The sequence below is a fragment of the Crassostrea angulata genome, chromosome 6 (genome assembly GCF_025612915.1).
Source record: "Crassostrea angulata isolate pt1a10 chromosome 6, ASM2561291v2, whole genome shotgun sequence".
Lineage (NCBI taxonomy): Eukaryota > Metazoa > Mollusca > Bivalvia > Ostreida > Ostreidae > Magallana > Magallana angulata.
In genome coordinates, this window is record NC_069116.1 from 41,303,678 (window position 1) to 41,320,315 (window position 16,638).

The 16,638-nt window shown below is 33.0% G+C and overlaps 1 protein-coding gene across 1 annotated transcript; it reads left to right on the top strand.

Moving 5' to 3' along the window:
• The first annotated feature begins 1,233 nt into the window (after positions 1-1,233).
• On the top strand, positions 1,234-16,462 carry LOC128187871 (uncharacterized). Its single transcript, XM_052858519.1, has 6 exons — positions 1,234-1,334; positions 11,993-12,057; positions 13,312-13,566; positions 15,313-15,430; positions 15,546-15,571; positions 15,699-16,462. The coding sequence occupies exons 1-6, from the start codon at positions 1,234-1,236 to the stop codon at positions 16,001-16,003; spliced, it is 870 nt and encodes a 289-aa protein (XP_052714479.1). The 3' UTR covers positions 16,004-16,462.
• Positions 16,463-16,638: the final 176 nt, after the last annotated feature.

The window sequence follows — 16,638 nt, forward strand, 5'->3', positions numbered from 1 at the left end:
GATGTTCTAAAAAACATATTTAAGCAATATTTTGATATTTCTATCGATATATTTTGGCATATTTAGCTTATATTTGATAGAAGTTAAGAAAAGTTAACTCCAATTTTGGCCTTAATAACTAAATAATAGTACAAACTATAAATAATTGTTTCATTTCTTCAAATTATCAATTTCTTTGTCAGATTTTTTGCAAAATATTCAGGAAAATTATCATTTCTATTTGGGGTCCTATATTTCCGACATTTGTTTCCACGTGTTAGCATCATGTTCTCTACATGCATTTGATAAATAGACGGGTCATTATAAATGCAACAATCAGAATCTTTGTTCCGAATCGGAATTAAAGTTCACACCGATTAGAAAGTGCCATCACTCAATGCAATGCTACATCGACCCTAGCATGTACATCCGTGTTGGATTTGCGATAAAAGGATGCAACTAACAATGGTGTAACTAAGCAAACTCTTGCAATTGCGTAAAATTTCTGGAGGGATTGACCACTCCGCCTTTCATATTGGTCTTACAATCTCTTTAAAAACATTAATGCAAACCTGATCAAGATCACAAACATAAATGTATCCCGAAAATATTTCACATTTTTTTGTCTCTTTAGATCACGCTCTGCTCCAAACATACAGTGAAATTGGTGTAATATGTTACTGGCTTCCTTTTCATGTACATGATTTTTATTACATATAAAGAAGCAATTCAATTGCTTTTATTGAGTTAGTAAAAAACCTGGTCTGTTTGACTTTGGGTTTACCTTAACGTGTAACGGTTACTTTGAACCTCGATCGAAAGAAAGTATTTCAAAATCAGTGGGGTTTTTGGGGGGTATTATTTAGCTTACAACTCATTAAATGTGATTAATTTTTGTAAACTATGAAGACATTGTTCATTGGTGTTTTAATATATTTTTGACGTTGACTTAGCGAGTATAATTCGTGATAGATCAGAACTTAAACTACATGGAGAGCACATATGGAACAATTGACAGTTTCTAAACAACCTGTAATCTTGACTTGAAAGATCAATTGGAATATTGTAAACACTTTGATATGTATGTTTCATGAATATTAGAATATGGAATTATATTTCCTGTTTCAATATTCAAAACTGTCAAAAGGGCAGTTAATTGGAAGTAGGAAGTTAATGCATATGTAAAATGGATATAAAACGTTATCAATACTGTCAACATAATTTTGGTATTGTTTGTGTGGTAATTTCATCGGCATGGATGTTGTAATTTTTTGTTTGTTAATGTATGTTGCCGTCTCGCCTACTTCCACTCTAACAGGGGGAAATATCTGTCCAAAGAATGTGACAACGGACAGGTAAAGTGTTAATTTCTAAAATATCAATTGTTAGAATGTTAGGTTCTGTTAATGTATGTTGCCGTTTCACCTTTCCCACTCTGAAAGGGAGAAATATCTGTCGAAAGAAGGTAAAAGACAGGTACAGTTTTTATTTCTAAAATATAAATTTGAGAATTCTAGGTTCTGTCAATTAAGATGACTTTCCTTTTTCAAAACTGTACATGTTTGCTGATTTTAAGTTATGCAGATGATGATCATGATCATGATCATGATGAATAATATCAATATTTTTGATATTATCGTGATAACGCAACTGCTATTCTTAGATCTAATTGCATTTTGTTTAAATAGTACAACAATTAATTGTAGATAGTAAATGATTTATGTTAGTCGATCATACAATAGAACATTGCTTAAAAGGATAAACTAAGATAATGTAGCATTCCATTCACTGGAGTCTAATTTTCTAAATAATAACTGGAAATAATGTAATCTGTTGTTATACTTAAAGTGAATTCGTAGTCCTTTATATCATATCAATACTGATCGTTCTTCCGTTTCTATATAGATCTTTTAGAGCTGGATCTAAAAACACTACTTTATTTATTTAATGTTCCAAAATAAAAGAAATTTTAACTTCTTATTGTCATATTTCAAAGTTCTAATGTCTTTATTTATTTATCTCTGTAATACAAAGTATAAATTAAAATGATGGACACTCTTTTACTCAGTATTTTTCAGGAGTTGTGCTCAAAACTCCTTTATTGATTGATCTAAGATTTGTAGAAGTGTTCAGTAGTGTCTAAAAATGGTTCCTTATATTTCATTTTGATTTGTTTACAGTTGTTTAAACGAACGTTTGGGGGTCTCCGACAATTAAGATAGCTTTACTCTCTCAAAAATTAGCTTATACAAATGATAGTGATGATGATTATAGAGAGGATGATAACAATGATTACAAGAATTATCATGATAATGTTACTCCTCTTCATTCAATTGCATTCTGTTTGAACTTGCAATAATTAATTTCAGATAGTTAATATTTCATGTGAGTCATGGAATAGAACAATGCTTAAAATTATAAACTAAGATACAGTAGTATTCAAACAAATCTCTTTATGTGCTTTAATGCTAACACAATGCTAGTTCAACACATTATTTCTTTTTAATATACTTTTTTAAAGATACTTAGATCTCCTTGCATGGAAAACAATCATAGATTATATCATTGTTTTTTATGTTAAACCGCAAAATTTTGGATGAAAAAATATTCCTAATTCGGGACACATATCAAGATTGTAAATGTATTTAGTTTAATAATACGTTATTAATGCGTTACTTTCGCAAATAAACGCGTTACTTTCGCAAATAAACGCGTTACTTTCGCGAATAAACCCGCGAAACTTTCGCGATATAACGCGAAACTTTCGGGATTAAACGCGAAACTTTCGCGATTTAACGCGAAACTTAAATATAAATATTGTTATTTCATAGAAGAACCCCTATGAAGAATAATTACTGAAAACAAATATATCAACTTAAATGAAACAAAATAATATCATATGAAGGTGTAAATGAATTAGATTTAACCTTATACAAATTAACATAAACGTAGGAAATGTTTAAAATCTTAGTACTGGTTTTCAAAGGACATAATGCATCGCGCTTCTCACATTCTAATGGGCGCTGTATTATTGAAAATGAGAAAGCAACATATTTTCATTATAACAATTTTGATTCGAATTGAAAGTTTTATTAAGTATCATTTTATAATTTAAAGGATATCATTGTTTAAAACATTATTATATATGTTATATCGCTGCGACATAATTTAACGCCTAGTTTAATATCAGAAAGATAAGTCAAGCTGTGAATTGAAATTTTCAAGCTTTTGTTCAAATCTAGATGACGTAAATTCGTCCTCCAAATTTATCACATATGTCATTTGAAAATAATACTAAGATTTTAAAGGTTTTCAACGGTTAAATTTATATAAATTTTATAAGAAAAATATCATCAATGAATGCCTGTTCGAACACAGGGTCGTCGAACAACTGAAAATCGTAATATGATGCCCAAACTTATTATCTACTTTGGACATATACATGTAACATATAAAAATGTTATAAAGTTTAATCAGCTTTATTTATACCTATATGCAAAAAAGATAATTTTGTCTTCAAAAATCAACCTAACACGGATATTATTATTATAATGAATAATAAGTATTTTATGATTTAAAACTTAAAATGTGTTTGTTTTCAATCGTTTTTCTTCATAAGGGTTTTGTATGAATTGACAATATTTATATAATGGTTTCGCGTTTATTCGCAAAACTAACGCGTTATATCGCGAAAGTTTCGCGTTTATTCGCGAAAGTTACGCGTAATATCGCGAAAATTACGCGTTTATTCGCGAAAATTACGCGTTTATTCGCGAAACTTTCGCGTTTATTCGCGAAACTTACGCGTTATATCGCGAAAATTACGCGTTTATTCGCGAAACTAACGCGTTTATGTCGCGTTTATTCGCAAAAGTTACGCGTTTATTCGCGAAAGTTACGCGTTTATTCGCGAAAGTTTCGCGTTTATTCGCGAAACTAACGCGTTTATATCGCGAAAGTTTCGCGTTTATTCGCGAAAGTAACGCGTTTATTCGCGAAAGTTTCGCGTTTATTCGCGAAACTAACGCGTTATATCGCGAAAAAAAAAATTTTACCTACGAAAATGAGCTGAATGGGCTTTCGTAATAGCGCTGACTTTTAATATCTGATTTTAAAAAGCGTCAGACGGGTGTTGTGATAATTGTATGATGTGAATGTCCTTACACATGTAAACATTCAGAACAATTACTCCTTTTTAAATGTCCGTTGATTTCACCAAGTACCACATGTTGACGAAAGAAGATATGGATATGTAAGTCACTTTACATAATAGTTATCTGATTATACATATACATTTGTAGCCATTTACATGAGATTTGTCACTTCAAATAGCTATCTACACATATGTCTGTAAGTCATGTAAACCCAATTCCAAATAATGGTAGACTGGACAGCCGATATTCCGATTATAATAGTATATTTACATTTTCCAGTGTCTTGCCTATGATAACGCTACGTATCGATTTTGCACCCATAACTTCAAATAACACCAAATTGAGGCACCAGCGGGGTTTGCTTATTTATATCTAAATATTCGATCGTACGATGACATAAAATTACAGAAATATTAGTAAAAAGGAATCATTCTTTGAATATTATGTTATATTAAGCCTTTTGGGCTTTATTGGAGTTGATCACGCCCCGACCAAAATTATCATCTCGATCATAATACTCGAAGAATGATTCCTTATTATTTATATCATACTATTTTTGCCAGGCTAGCTGGGCCTGTTAATGGCCGTGTAAACCCAATTCCTTTTGAGGGTCGACTGGACTTTCTCGGGGCCCCATCCTCATTAAATATGAAGGCCCAAATATGTGATACACTGTGTTAGCCAGCCCCTTGAAAGATATCCCATTATAACTGTATGATACGAAATGTCCCATTTTCGCCAGGCAAGCTAAACCTCTTACTGGTCATGTAAACCCAATTCCTTTTGAGGATCGACTTGGCGTTCCTGGGGTCCCATCTCCGATAAATACGAAAATCCAAATATGGGCCCTTGCCAAAATATTGACCTTCTGGCAACACATTCTGGCATTATTGCAGCAATACTGCAGCAACATTCTGGCAATACATTGCGGCAATGTTGCTGCAGTAGCGTTTTTCGTATGCAAATGAGATTGCGGCAATATTGCCAGAAAGATGTTGCCGCAAAAGTTTTGCTGCAACATATTGTTGCGACAACACCTTTCTGGCAATACATTGCGGCAATGTTGCTGCAGTAGCGTTTTTCGTATGCAAATTAGATTCTGGCAATATTGCCAGAAAGATGTTGCCGCATTACATTGTTGCGACAACACCTTTCTGGCAATACTTGAGATTGCAGCAATATTGCCAGAAAAGTGTTACAGCAAAAATTTTGCTGCAACTCCTTTTTGGCAATAGATTTGCATATTAAAGAAAAATGACATTGCAGAAATATTGGTTCAATGCATTTTCTGTGCTCTGGCATCAATGGTACAATATATGCAATATTTATAAATAATAAATGTATACAGTAAAGCAGTCATGTATATTATATTAATCTACAACCAAAATGAAAAAAAAAATCTTTAATTGCCATTACAGTTTTATTTTTTTAAAGATGCAAAAAGGTTACAACAAGACTAACATTTCACATTACATTAAATTTGGAATTTCAAAAATAAAAAATAAAAAACAGTTTGTGATTACACAATATTACAGAAGTAAAAAAATTATATTATTCAATGGAACATGCACAAAAAAAAGTATTGAATTAAAAATATAATGTATTAATAATATTAGAGACCTGAAACTGGAATTTCAACATGCTTATAAAGGACACCAGTTAAAATTAATTATCTTTAAATTTAACACATAAATACAATAAACACAAATATGATGAACAAATCATGATGAAACTTTACTAAAAGTACTCAGCCAATCAGTGACAATCTATTGCTGCAGAATAACATGTATTGTAGTTTGATTGACACAAAGCGCACAGACGGATTGACACAACGCGCACAGACGGATATGGACAAAATTTCACTGTTTCCCGTAAGCAAAGCTCAAACCATATAGTTCACAAGTCCTGCACAACCACTTGCTGTATTACAACTGCTCAAGGCATTAGTCCTAGGCATTCCAAATGTCCTTTTTGTCAGCCTCGTGGGCATTCTGATTTCACACATAAACAATCACAAAAACAGCTATCAGAATATCACAACAATATCCACATTGGAATTCAGCACTGTTATGTATATGTTCCTCTCTATAATCTTAAACAAATTATGTCATCATTCTTTTTTGGTTGCCAGTTCCACCATTCATTTAATCAGTAAGGTGACAGCTTTTTTCATGGTTTTCGTCAGGTCTGTGTAACCCAGGGCAGACCTACTGGGAAGATAAATGGATTTCATATAAGCACATTGGCAATTGTTTTCAGATTTTAAGCAGTTTCAAAGGGGGTCGGGGGTCCAGACCCCCACCCCCTTCAATTTTTTTAAAATTACATTATAAGATTACCAAAAATATGCCTCGGACCCCCTTCCCCTGGCAAACTCAAATAACCGTCGAACCCCCCCCCCCCCCCCGGAATAAAATTCTAGATCCGCGCTTGGTTCTTAAACAGTGTTAAACCCATTGGTATATTGGTAGATCGCAGTCTTTCGGTTTATATTCTTATATCAAACATGTTTAAACTGCCATTCAATGAATATATTTTTATTGCTAAACTTACTTTTTCAAAAACATGCTCATGCAGATAGTGCAGGGGATGTCAACACTCGATTCGTTCACTCAGCTTCGTCCTTAGTTCAGCCGTTGATTTTTTTTACAGATAAACACTTCATTGACAGTGTATTGTTTCACCTTGTTTACAGATAATTCCCGTATTTCATTCATTTCACCATCTCCAGTGATGGCAGGAGGCTCGATGGCAGACAACATGGCAGCTTCGAATGTGAAAATTGGCGGCTAGCGATTTGATCGACTAATCAGCGCGCGCGTAACTTAACATTGAAACGAAAGTAAAAGTGGAAACAAACAGCATACGAAAATTCTTAATTCAATATCCATCGAGCAGTTTAGATACTCAAATCTAAGTAGCATGACATTTTAACTTAATAAAAAAGAATATACCGTTACAAAAGAACAGACAGGTCGGTATTCACGTAAAACATGAGTTGGGGGGGGGGTTGTTATTCAAACAGTCTTTTATAGTGAAACATCGTAACCTTGCATATTAACAGTTATATGCCATTGAAGGGAATATCACTGGATTTTTTTAATTGAGACTATCTTAGAATAAGACTTTAATCATAAAATATTTATTAGATTTAATTTTTTCGACTTATTATTATTTTTTGGGGGAAAATATGTATACAAAAGCAATTCATGCAATTATAATTGACAGTTTTAGACTTGTGCTGAATGTGTAATATTTTATAAGTCTAAATTCTGCTAAAGCTTTTGCAAGCTCGGTAAGCATAATGAATCAGAGGAAAAAGAAAAGTTTGTGGTAAACTTCTGGCAAATTTTGAGGTGTTATAACTGAAATCATATCAGCTAAATAATTGACAATTTTTTAACCCCCCTCCACTGCTCGGCTTCTACTTAAATTATAATTAAAGCAGAAATCAAATATGATGCCTAGCAGTATTGCCAGATCGAATTATATATATTATGTTTAAATTAGTTTATGATTTAAATGATCAAATACATGTAGATGTTACCAGAAAATTATTTCTGGCAGTATGATACTGAGTGTAGCCAGAATATTACCAGAAGTTGTTGCAGCTAGTGGCAATATTCTAGGTGCATGTTAATATAGTTTTTTACAGAAATAACTCTAATAGTATTGCCAGAATGTTGCCAGAAGTTATTGCCGCTAGCGGCAACACTCCAGCAGTATTGCCAAAATGTTACATGTACCAGAAGTTGTTGCAGCTAACGGCAACATTTCACTAGTCTCAAAATCTAGTTTCTGGTAACAAAAATGTGTTGCTGCAATTTGCCGCAATATTGCGGCATTGTTGCAGCAATAATTTTACTTTGGTAAGGGGGATACAGGGTATTAGCCAGCCCCTTGAAAGATATCCCATTCTAACTGTACGATACGAATTGTCCTATTTTCACCAGGCTAGATTAGCCTCTTACTGGTCGTTTTCAATATTTCAATGTTCAGGTAAGGTCAGCAAATGATAATATTTACTATAAAATTGATTTTTCAATGAAAAATTTAAGTTTATATGAAATTTTGAATTTATGTTTATTAGCATGTTTACGATAATTTGTATAGCGAACCGACCACAGAATTCTATTCGCTATTCGAATAGTGAATAGCGAAAAGCAAATAGAACTCCAACTTCTGAATGCCTCTGGATTTAAAATACAACCATGCAGTGTTTTGGGTTCAAATCCAGCTCGTGACGCTTTTTAAACTCTTTTTTTTTTTTTTTTTTTTTAACTTTTTAAAAAAATATATGTTGATACTTATAACATTATGTTGAATTATAGAATATTTTAATTTGTCGTTATTGATCAAAACTATGTTCTGTTCTTATTTCCAGATGTAGTTTATTATGATATAGAATATGACTGAATTAAAATGTATACATTGTATATGCTTTAACATTTCCAATACAACTATTTATCGGTTTACATGTCATTGCCCTTTTCAGAAAGCTTGTGAGTTTTATTCAATACACTTGTACTTTAAATCTCAACTCAACACAATATAGTTTGAATAATCAATTTTGTTCAAATCTGTACATAGCATTTCGAGGTAAGGTTAGACGACACGTTCCTCAATTTTATATAACTTTTTTTTAGGAATTTGTTAATGGTTTACTACTACTTTGATAAGCTTTCTTGCAAAACATTAGGATACCTTACCAGGCATTTCTGCAAAAAACTAGAGTATGCAATTTCCTATAAAATCTTCTTGAAAATACACTTGAGTTGCTAATATAAAAATAAACAAATATGCAGCATAGCGAAATTCACTACATTTGAACTCTATCTCGGCCGGAACTTTCTATTATGAGGAGATACAAATTAGATCACAATGCTCGAGGAACGTGTCGTCAGACCTTAAATCCCAATTGATTCGTGTCGATTGGTTCCTGCAAACTTACAATCTTGTGCGCCAAATTTCTTAAACAACTTTACAAAATATCAACGAAACAGTCTAACATGACCTGGAATTGACGACTTCAACAGAAGAAAATTGCTCATTTTGTCATATTTCATTTCTTCATCCAAAGCGGTATTATTATGACAATAAAGGAATGCTGTGAGGATTATTAAAAAGAATGATATATGTGTAGGTGGGTAATAGATAACCTTTTAACAAAAAAACTGAGTAACAAATCTTCTATGGTTAAGAAGAACCACCAAGGATTCGGGAAAAGATAAGTGAGCTTTTCTGATCACATTTTGTCTGTCTGCCTGTCTGAAAACCTTTCACATTGTCAACATCTTCTCAAGAAATACTGGGCCAATTTCAACCAGACTTGGCACAAAGCACCCTTAAGCAGAGGGATTTCAAAGTTGTGAAAATTAAGGACCATGCCCTTTTTCAATGGAGATACTTTTAAAAGAATTATTGAAATTTTTTGAGAACTTCTCAAAAATCTTCTTCGTAAGAACCATTTGGCCAGGAAAGCTGAAACATGTGTGGAAGCATCTTCAGGTAGTGTTAAGTTGTTAAAATCATGATTCTCGGGGGCAGGGTGGGGTCACAATGGGGAGTCGAGCTTTTACATAGGAATATTATAATAGAATAAATCTTTAAAATCTTCTCCGAAACTAATCAGCCGGGAAAGCTAAAACTTGTGTGGAAGCATCCTTAGGTAAGGTACATTTAACTTATTTTAAATTATGATCCCCGGGGGTGGGTAGGGTGGGGCCACACTGGGGGTCGAACTTTTACATAGGAATATATAGAATAAATCTTTAAAAATCTTCTTCTCAGAAACCAATTTGCCAGAGAAGCTGAAACTTGTGAGGAAGTATCCTCAGGTAGGATAGTTCAGAGTTTTTTAAAATCATGATCCTCGGGGGTAGGATGGAGTCACAACGTGGGGGGACAAAAATTTATATAGAAATATATAGCGGAAAATCTTTAAAAATCTTCTTCTAAAAAACCATTTGCTTTGAAAAGCTATAACTTTAGTTAGCAACCTCAGATAATGTGTTCAAATCAAAATCTTGAGAAGATCCACATTGGGGATCCAATTTTAAAAAGGAAAACATTTAAACCATTCACAAAAGGTGAAATATTATAATTTTATATATTTTTACTTATATGCAATCATTTTGACACATTGCTGAGTCCTAAAAATTAATTAGACTTTGGCCCCAAGACGATTCTTGGGCCTCACAAGAGGTTCAGAGTTTAATATAGGTTTATATCCCATATATAAACAATTGTTTAGGATCTTTTTGAGAACTGCAATGTTCAGCGTGTAATATAACTATAAAACCATCCTGTTAGAAAATGTGCTAATGATATTAACATAAGAATATCCAGGGGAATCTTTTTATTTATACAGGATCTACATGTATTATACTACATTGTCTAGATAGTTTGTATTATGACTCCATTAAGCTAATTTTATCATACCTATTGGTCCTCAGGTGAGATATATGGCCCATTGGCCTCTTGGTTTTTTACTTTTTAAAGCGCTAAGCATAGAGCTATGCGTTATATTGTCGTAAGACTTCTACTTCCGGTGCATCAAATAATCGCCCCCTATGAGCAGAAATATACTTCATTTAAACTGGGTAGGGAACCAGTTTCGGGGGTTTACGCACATAGTTGCACGGGCTATTGTTAATATATAAAGCACGGGCTATTGTGAATCTAAGGTGCGGTGCTTACGTACATCGTTGCACGGGGCTGACACGCAGTGATAAGGAAATATAGTGCCTAAACAGAAGCTGAAATATACAACAAGAGATGTTTGTGAAACACGTATGCCCCCCTCCCTTGGAAACATCCACAAAGAAAATGAACGTAAACTGCAAATACTAGTAACTTTGAATTTTTCAGAAATAACTGAAAGTCCAAGGAGTATAACTCTATCATACCCATAATCAAACTTGACCTAGATATTATTTAGATAAACCTGTATACGAAATTCATATCAATATGTGCACCCTCTGCGAAGAAAATGAGCGGAAACTGCAAATAACTGGAATTTTTCTATGTCCAAGAGCATAACAACTAAATTGCTTGATCGTACCCAATATTGAATTTGACCTAGATATTATCATGATAAACCTGTTTACCAGATTTCCTTTCAATATTTTCATCCTCTGCGAAGAAAATGAGTGGAAACTGCAAATAACTGGAATTTTTCTACCCCAAAGGGCCATAACTCTGTCGAAAATTGCTATATCGTACCCAATATCAAACATGACCTAGATATCATGATAAACCTGTATACCAAATTTTCTTCCAATATGTTCATCCTCTGCGAAGAAAAAAAGCGGAAACTGCAAATAACTGGAGTTTTTCTACGTCAAGAGGCCATAATTCTGTCGAAAGTTGCTCGATCGTATCCAATATCAAACTTGTGTGTCCAAAACTCGTTGTGTGTTTTCTATCCCCTCGCCAAGGCTCGGGGAAGAAAACACACAACTTGTTGTATAAAAATCATATACCATCGCAAACCATGAGAGATCCTACATATATTTGAACAGTACAAAATTAAATGTCAGACAGAAAAACATTCACGTTAGTCGTGCAATAAAATAATCCTTAAAATTCTAAACTAAGATATTGTAGCACTCTAAATATTTTTGTTTTGTATGCGTAAATACTATTAAAGTTTTAGTTCAACACGTGATTATTTCTTATTTTATTCATTTTAAAAAATGTTCCCCTTCGTGGAAAATAAATAAAGATTATATCTTTTTTTTAACTCCAGAAGTCCGGATTAGGAAATATTCCTGGTATGACATCTATCAAGCTTGCATTTAATTACATTTATTCTGAATGTGTTGTTCATTTAGTTTTATTCATTTCTTGATCAATAGGGGAGAACTTGAAGCAAAAGAGATATGCTGTAAGGATTATGAAGAAAAGAATGATAAGTGTGTAGGTAGGTACATTTTTTAGATAAAACTATACCTTTACAGTAGGAACTGCTGTTATCTTATACTGGTTTTTGCTTAATCTGTGTCACTAAGGTTTTCAATTTTACTATTTAACGTGAAGTGTGAAAACACTCAAATTGGGTATGCAATTTTATAGCTATAGTTTATTCCTTAAGCTGTTTCTTTGAATATTGATAAAATAAGACATGTTAACAATATAATTGAAATCATCATACGAACAGAATACTGTAAGATACTAATTCTAAACAAATTAATGACAAATCTTAATGTGTAGGATGATTTTTGAAATGACAATGTACATGTATATCTTAACCATACCTACGAGGATTGTTCGGAAATTATTGAGACATTTTCGGAAATTATTGAGACATTTTCTCTAATTCTTTAAGGAAACAAGAAAACACTTGGAATTTAATAAGGATACAGTTTATCAATATAATAAAAAGTTTCTTGTCCATGGCTTGATTAGATCATTCCTGGTAAGCGGATCGACGTGCCTTCGTTCAGTGACCCGGCGCATATTTATTTTTCTCTCTTTCTTGATTTTTTGTGGAAAAAAAATTGAGTTATATTTACTTGAAAGTCAATTTACTGTGAAAATCTTCTGCAGTCATTTGTACATATTTTAGAACTGCTAACAACAGTTAGTGTGTAAAAATACTTGATATTAAACAATCAGTAAAAAAAAATATGAACTGAAGCTCTTTATCCTTTGTCATTGTATAGTTTTTTTTATAGCAATTGCGAGTCCTTAAAAGGTCTTTTTCAGAAAATTTCCCCAATTTGATGTATATTCGCTGCGCTGCCTTGACTTCAAATCGTTGTAAGATTTCTATTGCCTGGTAAATATATTTGTACCATATTCATATTTCATCTCGAACATTAGTGAAACTTGATCAAAAATTAGTCGCAAAGTGAACATTTTTTTTATCATTAACTGTAAGTCAACGGACACTTAGAAAGTAGATGTTTTAGCTTTTCAATCTCTGATTTCAAGCCTGCGCCGGGTATCCCGACCACTGACTTGTTTATCTACCGTTGTAAACACAATATTAAACATTCTTTTAATATTACTTTGTTTAGCTACTCGTTGGGGTTTCTTCAATGTTTATGCCATTTTTAACCAAAATTCGTCACTAAGAAAGGGAAATATTCGAGTTGTCTCAATAATTTCCGAACAACCCTTGTATTCATTTATAATTTTATAGCAGGTCACTACACTTGTTACATGCTTTCAGAATGTTACGGCTCTTGGGGATGGAACTGTTCTGGAACATGCCCAGAGAACCATTATGGGGGGAAATGCGGGAAAATATGCACCTGTGATAATGAAACACAAATATGTCACCCTGTGTGTGGATGTTTGAAAAGATTGGACTTGAATAATTCAAATATGACAAACAACGAAACCAATATTTCATTAAAGAACGTGACATCTTCACCGCATGCAGAGGAATGTCCTTCTACAATACAAGTGTTATCAACAACCACAGGTCTGATCTACTGCTATCTTATCTTTTTTCCGTAAGCATCAGATCTTTCTGAATTACTGCTGATTTAAAAAAAAATAACTGTTTATTTTTTCTGAAAAAATCGGGGTTTTTTTTATTGTCACTGAAAAAAATTGTGGATAGAAAATTGGTTCTCGTGTATAGTGTATTGTATTACATTTAAGTAGCCATATTTTGTTTCCATTCCACAAGATGAGGGGGGAGGGCTGCTTCCCACTCCCTACTATTTTTGCAGCAGTCACTTTTCTTAACTTTATATTATAAATGGAAATATCATGGATTTGCCCCTCCCCCTTTCACTTTTGTAGGAGAATTATTTTATAAGGAATAAAAAAAAATTATTTTCTGATAAGATAGCCTAATTAAAACATGCATGAATTGAATAATTTTCTTCAGTCAGGCAAGTTTTTTAGAAAGCTATTACTTGTGTCTTGTAGTCAAGATCATCCCGTTATGAAGCTGTGAGTTTATAGTAAAATTGTAGCTGAAGTTGTTTTGAGAGTGAAACTATGCAACAGTTAATCTTAGTTAGAGTGTTATTTATCTTACTCTGCCCCGATTTATATAATTTACGATATCAATATAAGTATGAATAAATATTCATATAAACTCAGTTAAATTAAGAATAATGACTCAATGTGTCTATTTAATATGTATCAATGCCATGTCATGAAACGTTTTCAACACATCATCTGTACTTCAATTTCTTACTGATTTGAGAGAGTGAACCAAAATCTCGTCATCAGAAACAAAAAGGATTTGGATGTTGTCTTTGTTTGAATTTAGGAAACATTTTTAGCAATTTTTAGCAATTGCTTAGAGTTTTGTACTCGTAACTTTTTTTTGTCACCTGTTAATATAAGCGGTATCCATCAGGAAATATTTCGTACTTTCAAAATACGCTTCAGAAAGAAATGCACCAGGGATAGTAATATGCCAATAGCTTTTGCAATATTATGAATTGTTTATCTGCCATCACTTTCAATTATTTCTCCGACTTTTGAGACATTTGCCTTGTCTGTTACAGTCACAGGTCGGCCAGATTTTCTGCATTTTTGGCTATGTGCTAGTCATATTTTTTCTCTCTCTACCAACAAACTGTCTCAAATGATAATCTATCAGACCTGTAAACTTTCTCCAATTCAGTTAAAACCTGCAGTAGCAAAATGATCGAGTTTTGTACAACTTTTTATATACTAGTACATATAAGCACCAATTTCTTCAATGTTCTCAATCCATTTCCTAGCCATTTTAACAACAGTGGTCAATGACTGGAAATGACTAAGTTACAATGGTTTAAAACTATGTAAAGCTGAAGGCTGGTGGTTATTTTGTTTGAAACGTATAGAATAGAGCTATAAAAAATCGTTCAAAGCGGTATGAAGCTATGCTACGGCATATATAATTATTCTAACCCCCCCCCCCCCCCCGTAATATCTTCGTACTATTGTTAACACTCACTACATCTGTTTGTCTAATTTGTGCGTACAATTAAAAAAAATCAAAAACTAAATTACTTTTATTTTAAGTTACGTTAGTATTCCTATTGCAAATGTTTTTATGAAAATCTTTTCCGTTGGGAGCCCAAAGTTATCTGAACAATGGTTTGGATCACTGTCCTGATAATCATTACCTAACAATAGTACGTATACGGTAGGTGTGCGAAAGGAAATTAAAATTCTCGTTTTAATATAAATTCAAATGTTAAATTTAAAAATGTATTCGCAGTTTCTACTGCACAGACCTCTACAGCTCCTCTAGAAGCAAAGTTCAAAATAGAATTTCTTATTGGAGCAGCAAGTGTCACCTGTGTGTGTATTGTGTCCGGAATAGGACTGTTATATAGGTAATGAAGTTTTATATAGTAAAGAATTTTGTTTTTCCTGTGTATGATATTATGAATATTAACGTGAATAATACCGGTATTTGTCTGAGGATAAAATATATCTCGCCTTTTGTAGGCTGCACTTTGGAAGAAAAAAAGCAGGTGATGAATTTTAATTTTATCTCTTTTCTCGTTTTTTGACACACTATGTGATGTAACGTAAAACACACTGAATCACAAGTTTTCAAAAAGGTAAAAGTTCTAAACAAGTATTTCTAAATGTTGACAGGAAGTCGCATTCATCATAACATGGTGTATGATTTAGAAGATACATCAAGGATTCGGGAAAACCCAAGTGTACACGAAGAGCCAGCAGAGCCTCTGTATGGAGAATGTAGTTACGAGGACACTTGCTACAGTACATTGGTACTAAGAGTGAACAATGAATCTGGTCGAGAACCGAATACATCACGACAGCCAGTCTTTACAGATGAATACAATATATATGAGTTTGCACAGCGTTATACACATCATAGTGATGGAGGACAGCCACCAAACGTGTATATTACTGATCTGATTGAAGCCACTGAATAACTGAAAACTTTATCCATTTGATGATAGTATAAGCTTCATGTAATATGTCAGACAGCTTAACAGCTGGCCGGGTGTGTTAGACGTTCTTATTAACAAAGCTCCGAGTTGTCTATAAATCGTATTGGATTGTTACTCTGACATAAAATGTTGATATGTAAATAGGAAGATTAATAACTTATCTTTACTATTAATAGCAAATTATTATGGACATATGGACCATAGAATCAGTTAAGCTACGATTCAAAGTTTATTCAACACAAAATCGTATTCACTCAGAGCGTACTGATACAGTCATTAAAAAACCACGTTTTTTTTATTTAAAAACTATGTGCGTGATGGGTTTTCATACGTACTCGTATTCGGTTTCGGATCACGTGATCAGGTAATGTAAATAGTAGGAACATGTGTTGACGTGGCACTCTAACTTCGCTCTCTAGTTGTGATTTAAGTAAGGTAAAATGGAAGATGAAATGGAACGCGGTGATTTGAGGCTGACAAATCGATGTTTGTATGTGTTGTGTAAAATAAAATAAACGTTACCGGGTAGCTTACCTATGCAATACTTATTGTTTTTATTCAGTTAACACTTTATTGTTTTGTATTCGGACAATAACGTATTGAGGGAGAATATATTA

Coding starts and splice junctions, on each gene's coding strand:
- LOC128187871 (XM_052858519.1), top strand. CDS start 1,234: ATGGATGTTGTAATTTTTTGTTTGTTAATGTATGTTGCCGTCTCGCCT. Junction 12,058..13,311: donor AAAGAATGATAAGTGTGTAG/GTAGGTACATTT, acceptor ACATGCTTTCAG/AATGTTACGGCTCTTGGGGA. Junction 15,431..15,545: donor GGAATAGGACTGTTATATAG/GTAATGAAGTTT, acceptor CGCCTTTTGTAG/GCTGCACTTTGGAAGAAAAA.